The sequence below is a fragment of the Pollicipes pollicipes genome, unplaced genomic scaffold (assembly GCF_011947565.3).
Source record: "Pollicipes pollicipes isolate AB1234 unplaced genomic scaffold, Ppol_2.1 Scaffold_5724;HRSCAF=6776_pilon_pilon_pilon, whole genome shotgun sequence".
NCBI lineage: Eukaryota > Metazoa > Arthropoda > Thecostraca > Pollicipedomorpha > Pollicipedidae > Pollicipes > Pollicipes pollicipes.
In genome coordinates, this window is record NW_023596746.1 from 1,447,505 (window position 1) to 1,461,657 (window position 14,153).

At 62.4% G+C, this 14,153-nt stretch overlaps 1 protein-coding gene across 6 annotated transcripts in view; it reads left to right on the forward strand.

Annotated features, from left to right (window-relative positions):
* The window catches only part of LOC119103804 (homeobox protein extradenticle), a 70,323-nt gene extending 56,184 nt beyond the window's left edge, over window positions 1–14,139 (forward strand). Inside the window, exons 5-9 of one of the 6 annotated variants that reach the window (XM_037227463.1) lie at window positions 4,937–5,072; window positions 7,656–7,752; window positions 11,466–11,581; window positions 11,838–11,895; window positions 13,290–14,139. In XM_037227463.1, coding sequence (XP_037083358.1) covers window positions 4,937–5,072; window positions 7,656–7,752; window positions 11,466–11,581; window positions 11,838–11,876 — 388 coding nt within the window. In that variant the 3' untranslated portion in view covers window positions 11,877–11,895; window positions 13,290–14,139. Of the gene's footprint in view, window positions 1–4,936; window positions 5,073–5,155; window positions 5,292–5,586; window positions 5,723–7,655; window positions 7,753–7,783; window positions 7,887–11,465; window positions 11,582–11,837; window positions 11,896–13,289 lie in introns of all 6 variants that reach the window. The other 5 variants (XM_037227459.1, XM_037227462.1, XM_037227460.1 and 2 more) reach the window with 5 other exon arrangements.
* Window positions 14,140–14,153: the final 14 nt, after the last annotated feature.

Below are 14,153 nucleotides of genomic sequence, written 5' to 3' on the forward strand. Positions count from 1 at the left end.
GAGGCGCTGGCGGCGGACGGGTGTGCCCGGTGCCCTCCGCACTCCTGACGGCTCGTGTGCGGCGGTCGCCGGGCCGGGCGCTTCAAACACCGCATGGGCTGCGCCGGCCGTCCCAGGACGCTGACTGGCACCGGAGGACAGGCGGGCAGTCGCCGCCAGCCGTAATGGCCGTGTTTGCCGCGTCGTGAGAGCCGGGACGGCCGGTGGGTCAGCTCCGGTCGACGGGCCGCCGCCGGCCGGACCCGGCCCACTCTGGCCCTCACGCAAAGAGCGATGCCGGCCGTGGCCTCCGGCCGTGTCCGCCGCCGGCTCCGTGCCTCGGGTCACCGCCCGGCCGACGCCGCTCGCCGGACCGTGTGGCGCGGCGCGGCAAACTGGCCAGCGTGCGTCCGTGGAGGCGGGCGGGCGCTGGTGAGCCGGTCCTGAATTCTGCTGCCGCCCGTCTACGCCACTGGCCGAGTCCGTCCCGCCGCGGCTGCCGGTCGGAGCCGCCGCCGGGGACCGTTTGTCTCGTCGGTCAGCGGCAGTGCTGAGCCACTCCCTGGACACCTCACTGCCGCGGTGTCGTCAGCGGTCCCTCCCTCTGCCTGCGTGGCGTCGCCCGTCGGCAGGCTGCAGTTCGGTAGTGATTGCACACAGTCTTACGAGCATGCCTTGTGTTCGTTTGCAGCTGTGCAGTCGGTGCCGACTTGGGGCGGCATGTTTCTCCATTCCATTGTGGGTGGATGTCTGGCTCTGCCGGGGCCCAGAGTGCTCCGAGTTTGGAATGTTTGACGTCCGACACGAAAGCCATTTAGCGCCGGGACATCGCCAGCGCGCCATTAACGCCAGCACACGGCGGCTTCCTGACCTGGGTGACCACTTCTCTTTCCCGTTTAATTACCCCGTCACGAACCGCCGAACTTCCGTGCGAAGCGCCCGACTACTCGGAACATGCCGGCCCAAGTTCGGCGCGGTGGCCGGCGGCGGTCGCCTGCTCCGGTGCGAGGCCGGCGCCGCCTGCTCCGGCGCCGCGGCAGCGAGAGGGAAGCGGCGCTGGCAGACCGCTGCGTGCCGCGTGCGGCAGCGCAGTTCGGTCGGCCCGCCGCCCCAACACGTCCTAACGAGCGCGGCCGGACCCTAATGACGCGCCTTCTGCTCCGCAATCCGCCCGACCGGGCAATTATCGAATTTTGAAAAGCGATTAGACAAATGCTAATTGGGGCATGCGGCGGGCCGCTAAGCGTTTGCGGTCGGAGGTGGCTGCGGCGACACCGGCGGTGGCGGCGACGGCCGCCCAATCCCGCCGGCGTCGGTGAGAAGAATACCGGCCTCGCTGGAAACGGCCGGCATTGGCCGACTGACGCGTGGGTAGAGAGGGTCGGCTGACGTGTGTGATTTGTGAGGCTATCGGGGTGAAACGAAGATCACTGTACATGCGATTAAGGCGTGTACGTGGTTATATTGACTGAAATGTGATATAAAGTACATGGAAGGAAGAAAGACCACGCAGAACGTACTTGTAACCTCATAACCAATTCCTAGTTTTACGTGTCGGCATCTGTGGCATCTATGCTGCACGTATACGCTCACGCATAATGTGTTTCCGTCCCTTGCATGACTATCTGTACGCAGTTAGTAACTTGACTTTAATTCGGCCTAAAAACGTCCAAAAGAAAACGACGTGCGTTCAACCAAAAGCGGTCGTAAATCAGCGTGGGAAGAGGGTGGTTAATGGTCCTCATTACCTCGATCATCTCGCTCAAGAACACAGACTCGAGCAGCCGAACGGTGAGCGCTAGCGCGAGCTGAGCATTCCCGTGCGGCCAGGATCGGCGGTTGACTATCTCACAGGGACAGGGTAGGATGTCGAACGGGGGACAGGATGGGAACACATGCCGTCAGCGGGAGCGTCAGTCCCAGAGAGTCGGGTCGTCTGCGTCCCCACGTGCGGTCCGCCGGTGTCTGCCGTGTGGCCCGCCGGTGTCTGCCGTGTGGCCCGCCGGTGTCCGCCGTGCGGTCCGCTGGTGTCTGCCGTGTGGCCCGCCGGTGTCTGCCGTGTGGTCCGCCGATGTCTGCCGTGCGGTCCGCTGGTGTCTGCCGTGCGGTCCGCCGGTGTCTGCCGTGTGGCCCGCCGGTGTCTGCCGTGCGGTCCGCTGGTGTCTGCCGTGTGGCCCGCCGGTGTCTGCCGTGTGGCCCGCCGGTGTCTGCCGTGCGGTCCGCTGGTGTCTGCCGTGTGGCCCGCCGGTGTCTGCCGTGTGGCCCGCCGGTGTCCGCCGTGCGGTCCGCTGGTGTCTGCCGTGTGGCCCGCCGGTGTCTGCCGTGTGGTCCGTCGGTGTCTGCCGTGCGGTCCGCTGGTGTCTGCCGTGTGGTCCGTCGGTGTCTGCCGTGTGGCCCGCCGGTGTCTGCCGTGCAGCGGAGCCCGGCCAGCTGACCGGACGAGGCTGCGTGTGACCGTCGGTTTCTGTAGGCGGCGCGTTCCGGACAAAGTCGTGCCTCGGCAGACGTCGTGAGCGAATGCCCGGTGTGGGCATTCGCTCACGAGCAGTCCGTCACGCTGCCAGTCTCGACTCAGGAACGGCCGGCGGACGAGGCGCACCGCTTTGCTGATTCGAACGTCGAAGCCGATTTCGATGAAGTCATACGACGTTTCTGCCGTGGTGGGCAGCGTTTGCAAGGGTCTGGAGCAGCAGGTAGCCTATGGGATGACTCTGGCGTTTAACAACTTACATCTGGTTGGGTTCTATGTGTCTGCAGTTATCTATGCTTTCTGATACTCCTGATGGGACTGGCTTGTGACTAACGGGGTTTCTGTGGGTGATGTACCAAGCGTTGTGCGTATGGTTAAAGGAAGTGTTCAGCACTTGTATAGGTTTTGAACTGAAATAGCGATCTTGGAAGACCTTTCGATGCAGTGCAAAACCCTGTTTTTCCTTAGACCTAAACCCCTCTAGTTTCTGAGCTATACGCCCTCAGAAATGGGGAGACTGCTGGGAGAGTATTTCACCGTAACCGTGCCCTTCATGAGGTCATCATAACATCATTCAAGTCCTACTATTCCGTCAGCCATGCGGCGATGAAGACCGAGAAAAATATAATGGTCGAGTCATTCATGTCTGGCGTTCGTGAGCACTTCTTGACGTAACGGCCGTCAATGGCTCTAATTCAATGATGTGCAAGGTACGATGACGTAATGGAATGATAACGTTTCGAGGAACATATTTACTCAACAGAGAAATTGTGTTGCCTAGAGCGGTCTTTTCTATTTAAGAGTATACCAATACTAAAGCGAGCTTGGTTCATCATGTCTGATGCTTACTGCAATATCTCCAAATGTCAGACATTCCCTTTAAGTAAACTGCGTCATACGGCTCTTCAATGATTAATGCGGGAGAGCTTCCGTTCGGCTTCAGCTCACAGTTGAGCCTAACTGTAACGTGGCCGGGCCTGGCTTTGAACTGCGGCGCCGCCTATCCAACCGGACTGCAGTCCGCAGCCGTGATCCAGCCGGCGCCGCCTGCTCGGCCGGGGTGCAGTCCGCAGCCGTGATCCAGCCGGGGCCGCCTGCTCAGCCGGGCCGGAGTCCGCAGCCGTGATCCAGCTGTCTCAGCCGGTGCTGTCTCAGCCATGTGTGACCGGCTGCTGACGCCGTTAGGTACCCCGAGCCGTGCCTTTCGTCGTGCGGCCTGGCCGTCTCGTGGCTTTTAAGGGTCTCTTCTCGTGGCTACCTAGGGTCTCTTGCCGGGATGTAGGGTCGCAGGGACGTGAATGGCAGCTATGCGCGGCTGCACTCTCCGAAAGGTCCTCCGGAGCGGCGCGCCACTCCGCGCATCTCAGTCTTGGCTGGGCTGCCCAGGGCGCCCGAAACATCTGGCCCTCTGCCGCCCCTGCCGTGTCGTAACGCCTTGTCCTCTGCCGTGTTGTATCCTTGATTTGCGGCCTCAGTGCTCTACGCATGTGTCGGACCACCCAGGAATATCTCCGGCCGCGGCCGTTTCCGCTCGCTCCTTCATTTCGTTTGGCCCGCGCCGGCCTGCCCGCAGCCTCGGTGTGTCATTGAGGGCGCGTCTGACGGGCATTCCGGCCGCGTTTCGATGTAAGGGGCGCGCTCCAATATTGGACGTCTTCGGGTCGTTGACTGGGAGCAGCCAATATAACAGATGCCGGGCTGCGATGTTCACCGCGCCTTGTCTGCATGCATGTTTCTCGGGTCAATTTTGCGAATCTTACAACGGTTTATGACCTTAGGTAGATGACGGGGCATTTGGTGAGTTATGCAGCGCTACGTGACCTTAGAGGTAACCACCAGGTGATTTATGGACGGTGCGGAAGCCAAGGTCATCAGTTTGGTGACCTTTCACGGCACTTGAGTGGGCGGGCCGGTGAGAAGCTGGGAGCTCCACACCTGGAGTGGTCCTGCCTCAGTGCCTGTTACGCTGCGGCGCGGCACACTTCGGTGGCACCTGGCTGCCGTCGTCGGCTTGTCCTCCGTCGCACGTGACTGGATGCGGCCGCGTCCCACCGGCCCCGGATGCGGCCAAGGTCCGGTCCCTGCACGACACTGTCCCCCACGTCCGTCAGGCTCCCGCCCCAGTCGCCGCGCTCGGCCCCGTCTGTGACCGGTCGCTCTCCCCGCCGCCGCGCGGCTTTCTGTGCCGTCGTTTAGTACCAGTCCGCTTCTCGGCCCCGTCTGTGACCGGCTGCTCTCCCCGCGGCCGCGCGGCTGTCTGCGCCGTCGTTTAGTACCAGTCCGCTTCTCGGCCCGGCTGCATGTTCGCACCGCCGGCTTTCCTGCCCGCTGAAGCTCTCCGTTTCTGCTCTCCCGGTCCGTTAGAAGTCCCATTTCCGCTGTCCCGCTCCGCCAGAAATGCCCATTCTCCGGCCGTCTCGCATCTTTGCTGCTCGTCGCTCATGCATCGCTTGCACGTTTACACCACCGATGTTCTCACGCCTTCAGGCGAAAGCGGAAGAACTTTAGTAACCAGGCTGCCGAGATCCTCAACGGGTATTTCTACTCGAATTTGAACAATCCGTACCCGTCGGACGAGACCAAAGAGGAATTGGCGAAGCAGTGCAGCATAACGGTGTCGCAGGTGTGTGGCTGGCGGCGGCGCCGGGCCCCTCTAATCTGACCCGCCCGCACCTGAGCGGGGCTCGTGGTCTGTCCCTCTTGCAGGCGGCGGCGGCGCAACTTCACCAAGCAGTCCACAGAAATCCTGAGCGAGTACTTCTACAGCCACCTGGCCAATCCGTACCCAACAGAGGAGGTGAAGGAGCAGCTGGCCAAAAAGTGTGGCATAACCGTCAGTCAGGTAGAGAGAGAGGGCGAGGCGCCACCTCTGGTCACCGGCCGGCCGCCGCGTCCCTTGACCTCCGCCGGGGCCGGGGCTCCGCTCGAGACGGGCACCGCTTCAGGTCGCGCCTCGCTCGCCGCCGTCTGCCGCGCCGGGTCCTCAGTCCTCTCCGAGACCGCGCCGAAGTCCATCCCGCCCTGGCCATGCCAGCCCCGGCCATGCCAGCTCCGCCTGCCAGTCCGACGGTCTCTTTTCTTTTTCTCTCTCTTTCTCTCGCTCTCCCCTGGCGCTAAGTTTGTTCGTTTGTTTGCAGGCGAAAGAGGCGAAACTTTACCAAAACCGCTACCGAAGTGCTAAATGAGTATTTCTACGCCAACCTGAGCAACCCCTACCCCACGGAGGAGGTCAAAGAGGAACTGGCCAGAAAGTGTAATATCACTGTGTCCCAGGTATGATCCCGTGCGCTGCACACAGTACATCGCAACCGTTAGGTGGAGGCACGCCGGCATCAAGGCGGTTGCCTTTTAGTTGGGGGGGGGGGGGGGGCTGTTCCAATAGGTACACGGGGTCGTAAGTCGTCAGTACGCGCTTTGATTTGACTATATTCGACAATGTGCCGCAGGGTGAATTTAACTGCCCGGCTTATGATAATTTTGTCCTGTAAATTTATGTGATAGCTTGATTTATGTTCCCGCTGTACACATTATCACACGCGTCCGGTCGCCGCGCGCGCTACCTGGAAGCTCCCTGTTAGGATTCAGTGTGCATGACACACTGTTAGTTGTGGTGTCTCGAGGGAGGTGCCCAGAGTGAAATTGCGCCGGGTCGCTCAGTCAGTCATCTCATTGGTAAGTGATGTACGCAAGCGGCATCAGAACGGTGGCCGCGTGTTGCGACTCACGTACGGTTGTCAGCATCGCGTGAGGGGTACGTGTGGCCGTGCAGGTCGCGTTTTGGAGGGGTTTGAGGACAAAATGCATGACGGCGCGTGTATTTGCCTATTGTGTTCCTGTCCTCCACCGGCCAGGGAAGGCGTGCATTCGGCGTGGAGTGAAATCATATTTGAAATAAAACGCCTGTAACTTATATTTTCCCGCACACCACAAGCGTAAAGGTTCTCGAGCTGTTTGTTTCACCAAAATTAGAAATACCGACCGTAACAGGCCTGCAGGTGCCGCGTTACGTACAGAGCAGCCATAGCTGTTCGACCCACACAGCCGCTTGCCTCGCGGCAGAATGACTTGCTGGCCGCGTATCCGTGAAGCAAGCGGGAAGAGGTCGACGCCCCACTGTCGCCGCCCCGGACTGTACCGGGCTCTTGGGATCTCATTCGTCACTGTCACCTTTGTGGAGATAGCCATTCTGTCCCGGACGAGGACACCGGTACCCTTGTGGGGTGTTTTATGGCGCGCAGGCCGCCCCCTGGCGGGTTGGTGTAGGGCTGGGCCGATAATCCCTCTCGCGCCTCCGGTGCCCGTGTCCAGGGCTCAATCAGCCAGCCGCGCTGGCTTGTTCAGTGAGGCTGTGTGTCGTTACAACCACACGGCACACTTGTCATTGTCGGGACGGCGAAGTCGGCCCACAAACCTCGCCTCTTTCAGGGAAGTGTCAGTCCCCGTTGGCCTCCCGGACTCGGGATCTGGAGAGGGGAGGATGGGCGGGTGGCGGTGGGGGCAGGGGGCAGACGCCGGCGGTCGGACCGAGCCACGACCGTTCAGTGGCTCGTCAGCGGCGGCCGGACCCGCTGTAATCCTACTAATGCGGCTCGTCGCTAGCCGGCGTCGGGAGCGGAGCGGCTGACGCACGCCCGACCGTTCCGTCCTAATGGATTCCGTGTACGCTGGCCGGCCGGGCGGCGCCGCCCGCTCCCAGAAACGGCCGCCGCAACTTGAACAATTGCCCGCCGAAGCAACCGGTCCGACGCGGTCAGCGGAAATTTCGATTTCTGGCTGGTTAGCGAATCATAATGTCCATTAGCCGGTACGGTGGCCGGCCAATTTTTGATAATGGCCGAGTGTGTCGCGGCCCGGAGCGGACGGCGGCCGCTCAGCGATGCCGGCCGGCCGCGGCCTGGGCTCTGTCGGGCCCGTCGGCCGGCTTTGTTTCGGCCGGCCAGGACGCCGGCCGACCGGAGGCGACCCCGGGCCGCGACGGCGCCGTTCGGCGGGCCTTCAGCCGGCTTAACGAGGCCGCTCTTGTCCGTAATGTCCTGAGATGTTCGATTGACGTCGCGAATGGTATGGACCGATGCGAATCCCGAGCGGCTGCTTCGTGAAAAGCTGCCGGCTTCCGGGCTGCGGCTTTCGCATGCTTCCAGAAGCGTGGCGTCCGAGTGTGCCGTGCGTTGGACGCATGTGTTTGAGCCGTACCGAACTTTGTCAGGTATGCAATTGGTTCGGGAACAAAAGGATAAGATATAAGAAGAACATCGGCAAGGCTCAAGAGGAAGCCAACTTATACGCAGCAAAGAAAGCGGCAGGTTAGTCACCGAGACTTTCGTATTTTGTCAGGTGTCGAATTGGTTTGGCAACAAAAGGATCAGATATAAGAAGAACATCACCAAAGCCCAAGAGGAGGCCAACTTGTACGCAGCGAAGAAGGCGGCAAACTCAGGTACGTCGGCCGTGGCTGCGACCGCCCCGGGGCAGCGCGGGGCCGGGAGCGTGTCAGGTACGTGCAGTCGGCGGCGGCGGCGGTGGCGTCGCTGTGTTGTGGTCGCCGGCGCCGTCGTCGCGCCTGTTCCCGTGCGTGTGACGGCGCGGCGGGCCCAGCATGGCCGCTGCTGGGGGGCGGAGTCAGCGGCTGCAGCGGGGGCGGCGCGCCGGCTGGTGCTGACCGCTGCACCGGCCGCGGCCCGCCCCGCCCCTCCGTGCTGTACCGGCCAGTGGGCACCCTGCCGCCAGCCAGGCACACCCCCGTGCCCTCTCCCCCCCCCCCCCTCCCCCTCCACACCCGTCCCGTCGCTGCCGGCACCCGCCACACCTGTGTCGTTCACGCCGGGGGGACCGCAGCACAACGCCCTTCGTCTGACGCTGCTGGGACAGACTGCTGGGGTTCTTTGGCTATCCGAGCCTAAGTTGGCAGACTCGTCCGGCGTCGCCTGGACGCGGGAGCAGAGGGCACTCCGACGTTTTCTGCTGAGGGGGTGGTGCGGATGGCGCTCCGTCCGGTGTGACATCTGTCCGCTTTAGCTTCCACGACCCCTGTCCTCCGTCCGAGCCGTCCTGATCTGGTCTGCACTGATCGCGTCGTGCCACATCGTCCGCCGCCCCGTCACGCGCCCGGCCCCGGCTAATCTGTCCTGCTGTGTCTCCTCCCTGTCCTGCTTCACACGCTCGATTCGATGTCGCCAGCCGGCCATCCTGTCTCACTGTGCCTGCTTTGACGCCATGTCTCGCCCCGTCCTCTGTCTTGTGTTGTCCGCCGTCTTGTCCTGTCCTCTACCCTGCCCTGTCGGCTGTCCTGTCGGCGGTCCTGTCCTGTCGGCTGCCCTGTCCTGTCGGCTGCCCTGTCCTGTCGGCTGCCCTGTCCTGTCGGCTGTCCTGTCGGCTGTCCTGTCCTGCCCTGTCCTCTGCTCTGTCTTGTCCTCTGCTCTGTCCTGTCCTCTGCTCTGCCCTGTCGGCTGCCCTGTCCTGTCGGCTGCTCTGTCTTGTCGGCTGCCCTGTCCTGTCCTGTCCGGCCGTCTGTGCCACCAGCCGGGCCCTGTGCTCGGCCTGGCGCGCCGAGCCGGGCCGGCCGGAGAGTTACGACGTCGCTTCTCGCAGCCGTGTCAAGACGCGGCTTTTAATTACTTCGAGTAGCGATTTATGACGTCATTGATATTGTGGTCGGCCTCGGCCGCTGATAGCATCCGGAGAGTGGACGATGAGTGGGACGGGGGGGGGGGACGCATTGGCCTGCCGATGGCTTGGAGGAGGAAGGGGTTAGGAGTTGGCCTAGAGGCCTGTACGGATAGGACTATCTTTCCAATCGACCCGTTCCCTTATGTGAGCATAACGACCCGCTACACGCTACAAATTCCTCATCAGTGATACCTTCCCGTTAGTCATTCGTTTTTGTCGTGTAAAGCTTTGGTTCAAAGTTGTAGATGGGATCAAGAACTTTGTGAGCAGAACCCTTTGTTTGACAGTCGTAACACTGGTATCCGTGGAATGCACCGTGACTGAAAAAATGAAGACAGCAGTCATTGCCTGGCATCTCCTGAAATGTACACCCGGTATTCCCATAAATTCATACCCTTACCGTTGTACCGTACATCAACCGCACCTTATCCGTGATTTTCTACAGGTCCGTACCAAATGCAGTCCGCTATCCATCCTTTACGGGTCCCATGACGTTAACCCAGCCGGTGAAGGCCTTTTGGTGCGCCCAGACTGCTGTCCCGGCACGCTATCGGCTCGGGCGCGAGAGGGCGCGCGACGCCCCGCCGATAGTAGGCACTGATGTTGGTATTCAATCGGAATATCATCAGGGAAGATCATGCCGGGGCAAGGGCGGTGGGTAATCTGACAGCATCGAAAACCGGTGTCGTGGTCGGGTCAGCGTCATGTCGTCCGATGTCGCGCCCGGGTCGGAGTCATGTCTCCCGGTGTCGCGCCCGGCTCGGAGCCACATCGTCCGATGTCGCGCCCGGGTCGGAGTCATGTCTCCCGGTGTCGCGCCCGGGTCGGAGTCATGGCGTACCTGTTGGCTGGCGGATGGACGGGCCACAATCAAAGTCCGCGTGGCCGGCCTCCGTCGGCCCCCTGTCTCCGTCGCCGGCAGTCGCTCTTAGCGCGGGAGGAGGGAGAACGGACGTGGCGCGCCTGGTGGCCGGCGCCGGCGCCGGCCGTCGGCAGACGCGGCGCGGCGTGCCCCGGCCTCACCGTTATTGCGCACGGCCGACGTTCGTCAGCCGGCCGCCATTTCTCGGCGCGCGCCGCGTCTGCCGCGGACCGTCCACCGCCGGCGGGTCGCGCCCGGGCGCCGCCTGCGACGACCGCTGACCGGTCCCGGGGTTCAACGCGACGGATCGGGCAGCCTCCGGCCGGGTAGCGGCGCGGCAGTAGCAGATCTTCGCGACATCTGGGATATGGTCGCGCTGGGGTCTCCTCTCGGTGTGGTGACTATTCTGTGCCGCGGTGTGGCGACTCTTTCTCAGTCAGAAGGGGATTTGGGCCTCCCCGTTGCAAGAAACGCGCCGAAGACATGGACGGTTCTGTTGTCGAAGAATGCATTCGTGGGTCTGATGTTTTCTCGGGGACCACTCTCGGCTCTCATCTCCATGTTCTAAGTGTTTTACATTGACGTTTGGCTTGCGCCCAAGGGGAAGATCGCGTGTATGTAGGTGCTATTGACGTGGCCGACAGGAGGCAGTTCCAAATATGTGACTTGCAGCTCGGCTGATTAAACGCATTGTGCTTGAGAGTAAGTTAGGATGTTCTCGGAAGATGCAGAGGGAAGAGTCCGACCAACGGCTGCATCGATTCAAGTAGACTCCCAACTGTGGACTCGATGCCACTGGGCCGACACGATTCATTCGCAGTTTATCCATGCTATAACAGTTAGGTCGAGCTCATACCAGTACACCATCGTGTAAAATTGTGGGAATTTATGTGACCTACTGGACCCCTCCGGGGACGCATCGCTGATCCGCCGAGTGGATCAGTTCCTGGATATGGCGTCGGACCGCCGCTCGTGGAATACAGAATGCAGGCTTTATGACGCATGCGAGAGTACCGCTCAACGCATAGTCCCGTTTTTTGTAAGCCTGTGCAAAGAAGGGACTTTCGACCTCTGGCTGACCTCAGTTCCCACCTATACGCCTCTGAGTGTTGGCGCCGCGGCGACGGCGGCAGGACACCTGGCACCATTTGTTTGCCTCGCGCGCTGAGCGATGCGGGCTGGCCACTGCCCGGCCGAGCCCGTGTATGAGCGTTTCCAGCTGTAGGTGAAAATTGAGAAGCTGATCTCAGTGGCCAGACTAGCTTTCAGTTTGGTGGACGTCATTTAAATACGCTCCCGTTGTTTGTGTATATCACGGCTGGTGCACTGCACCACACTTTCTCAGCATCCTGAACGCCGGCTTACCTGGTTGCCACTGGACTGTGATTATGTCGCCGTCTACTATTCCACAGTTCATCCCCCTACTGTGTTGGAGTCAGAGCCTCCGCCCCATGGCCTCTGACTTCTGGCCCGTCCACTGTGCCGCAGGCTCGTCCCCTTACAGCGTTGGAGCCGGCACGCCCGGCCCCATGATGTCGCCACCCCCTGCCGACATGGGCTACAACATGTCCATGAACGGCGCCCAGTACAACAGTCAGAGCCAGGTGAGTGCCACCGGCGCCAACCAAGTCGTGTGGAACAACCAGCTCAGTTTGAGTGGCGTTCGACACGTGATAGCGATAAAGACTGCTGGACTGTGGCCATGCGGAGTTGTATTGGCATTTTCTTACTGTTATCGGGCATGTTTTCACGCGATTTTCGGAGCATGATGTTTACTTCTCCGAACCCAGCGTTGGACAATGACCAGCAATTGCTTTTCAAACGTGTTGTTCTGACGATCGTCAATATCTCTGTTTGCAGAGCAGCTATTCCGACTCGCAACCGGGACTAGGGTACTAACGAGGCCGTGTTTTGTGAGGTGAGTGTTGCGGCTGGGTCGTAGGCGTCCGCTGACGTTTGGAAACAGTGCGCTCCTGGAGAAAGTGGTCGTGGACCAAAGGCCAGTGCATGGTAGAGTTTGCATTTCTGATGTGCAGCCAGAAAAGTGGAGTAGTTACGTTCAAACGGTTTGTTACGGGATTTATTTGTCCTCCGTGAGATGTTTCAACCCTCCCTGTTCATGTGGACTGCCGGGCCACGGGAGCTCCCGCCGGGCCCCGCTGGGCTCCGGCCATGCGTCGCTCGCTGACACGGGGTGAGGCAACACGCGACCCCGCCGGACGCCCAAACACGGCCACTGGCGGCCGTCGCCGGGCGGGCGGCGGCCGCGCCGCGCCGCGAGGGCAGGTCGCGCCGCATTAGGTATGCGGCCGGACCGCCGTCGGGATCGAGCACGCCGAAACCGAATGCCACGTCCAGCGAGCGTGTCCGGCCGCCGGCGCGGCGCGCATTTAAAGAGCCCCATCAGCGCCGGCCGGCGGTCCGGTCCGGTCTGGTCCGGTCCGGTGCGGGCGCGCCGCCCGGCAGCACGCTCGGCCGGTGACAGCGCGCCGCCGGCCGCTAACCGCTCGGCGCGCCCCGCACCGCTGGACGTGCGAACGTCGCCGCCCGCCGGCACATTCATCACGGGCCGGCGCGCGATCCATCATCGAATCCGGCGGTCCGGCGGCCGGCGGTCGGCCCGCTCGATGGTCGGTCGCTCGGCCGGACCGCGCGGCCCGGGCGGAGCGCGGGACGCCGCGGCCACAAAAACACGCGGCCGCCCGCTCGCGCGCTGTTGTGCCGCCTTCCAGGTAAATGTTCATTATCCGTGCAGCCGGCGGGTCGCAGCGGGGAGCAGTGCGCCACGGGGGGCCGCCTGTAAATTAGACGGAGCGCGATGGCGGCGGCGCGGCCGGTCACGTCAGGGCCGGGCTGTCCCCCCCCCCCCCCCCCTCCCCCGCGCCCGGCCCCGCCGAAGCAGACCGTGGCCCGGATCCGCCTGATCAGCCCAGGCCGTCGGATGATAGGAGCCGCTGGTCTGTCGGTGGCCGAGGGTCTGCATCACCAGTCGGTCTGCGCTTTTCTGCGGTTCTCCCACGCAATCTCGGAGCGCACCCAAACACAACCCATTTCTCCTGTCATCGTTTCGCGAGCGGAGAACAATTGCCTTTTGTGCGCCATTGTCTCCCCTTCAATTTCAGTCCCTGGGTGAATTTTTTGTGCTCCAGGTCGGCCTATTGTTGAGCGTTGGCCGACGTATTGGCTCCGGCGGCCGAGAGTCGGGTCTGCCTGCAGCACGTCACCCAGCGTCCGGTCCTGCTGCCACATGCTGTCGGTGGGTCTGGTCTGGTCTGTTGGCCGCTGCTATATGCTGCCCCTGGCCTGTTTCAGAGCTGGCGTGGAGTGCGTGTGATCGTTGGCGAGCGAACGCCGGCGGTCGGCTGCGCCCTGATATTATGACGCGGGCCGGAGAGGCGACCTGCCTGTCCACCGGACGGCAGCCCGGCACGGGTCCCGTCCACTGGACGGTGGTCTGGCACGGGCCCGTCTACCGGGCGGCAGCCCGGCACGGGTCCTGTCCACTGGACGGTGGTCCCACACGCGTCCAGATGACCCGGCCGCGACCTGACCTGACACGCATGCCGTCCACCGGGCTGCGGCTCTGCATGTGACCTGCTCGTCGGACGGGGACGCGCTCCGGCAGAACGGCAGTCACCCAAATCGCGTCCCGCCCACTGGGCGCCGCCAGTGGGCGCGCTGACACGGCGGGCCGGGCGACTACTGGTGCGAGAATCTCGCCTCGAGCGGCGGTGGGGCGGCCGAGCCGGCGCCGGGGTGTAAATAGGGGTCGGAGCGCGCCGACCGGCGGCGTCGCCCCGCCGACCGCAGCGCCCTCTTCATTTGCACCGACGACGCGTCAGCGACGGCCCGTTCGTTTCCTCACAGCAGCCGGCTGGATGTTTGCGATGTTCTCACGCACGGATATTAAGTTTTGGGCATCCTGCGCGTGCATTGGACGGGGCGGAACGCGACGCTAGAAACAGATTGCGCCGGGCGCTGGCAACGCGGCGGGGCTACGCGCCGCGGCCGCGAGGTTTTTGTTCAAATTGTGATTTCTGGGGGGCGCGGACGCTGTTACGTTCTCGGCCCCAGCCCCGTTTTGTATGGTGTATACTCAATATGTACTGTATTGTACGTGCCCTAATAAATGTGTCCACGTTTTGTACAAACGTACATAGAATTGCACTGCTTTGC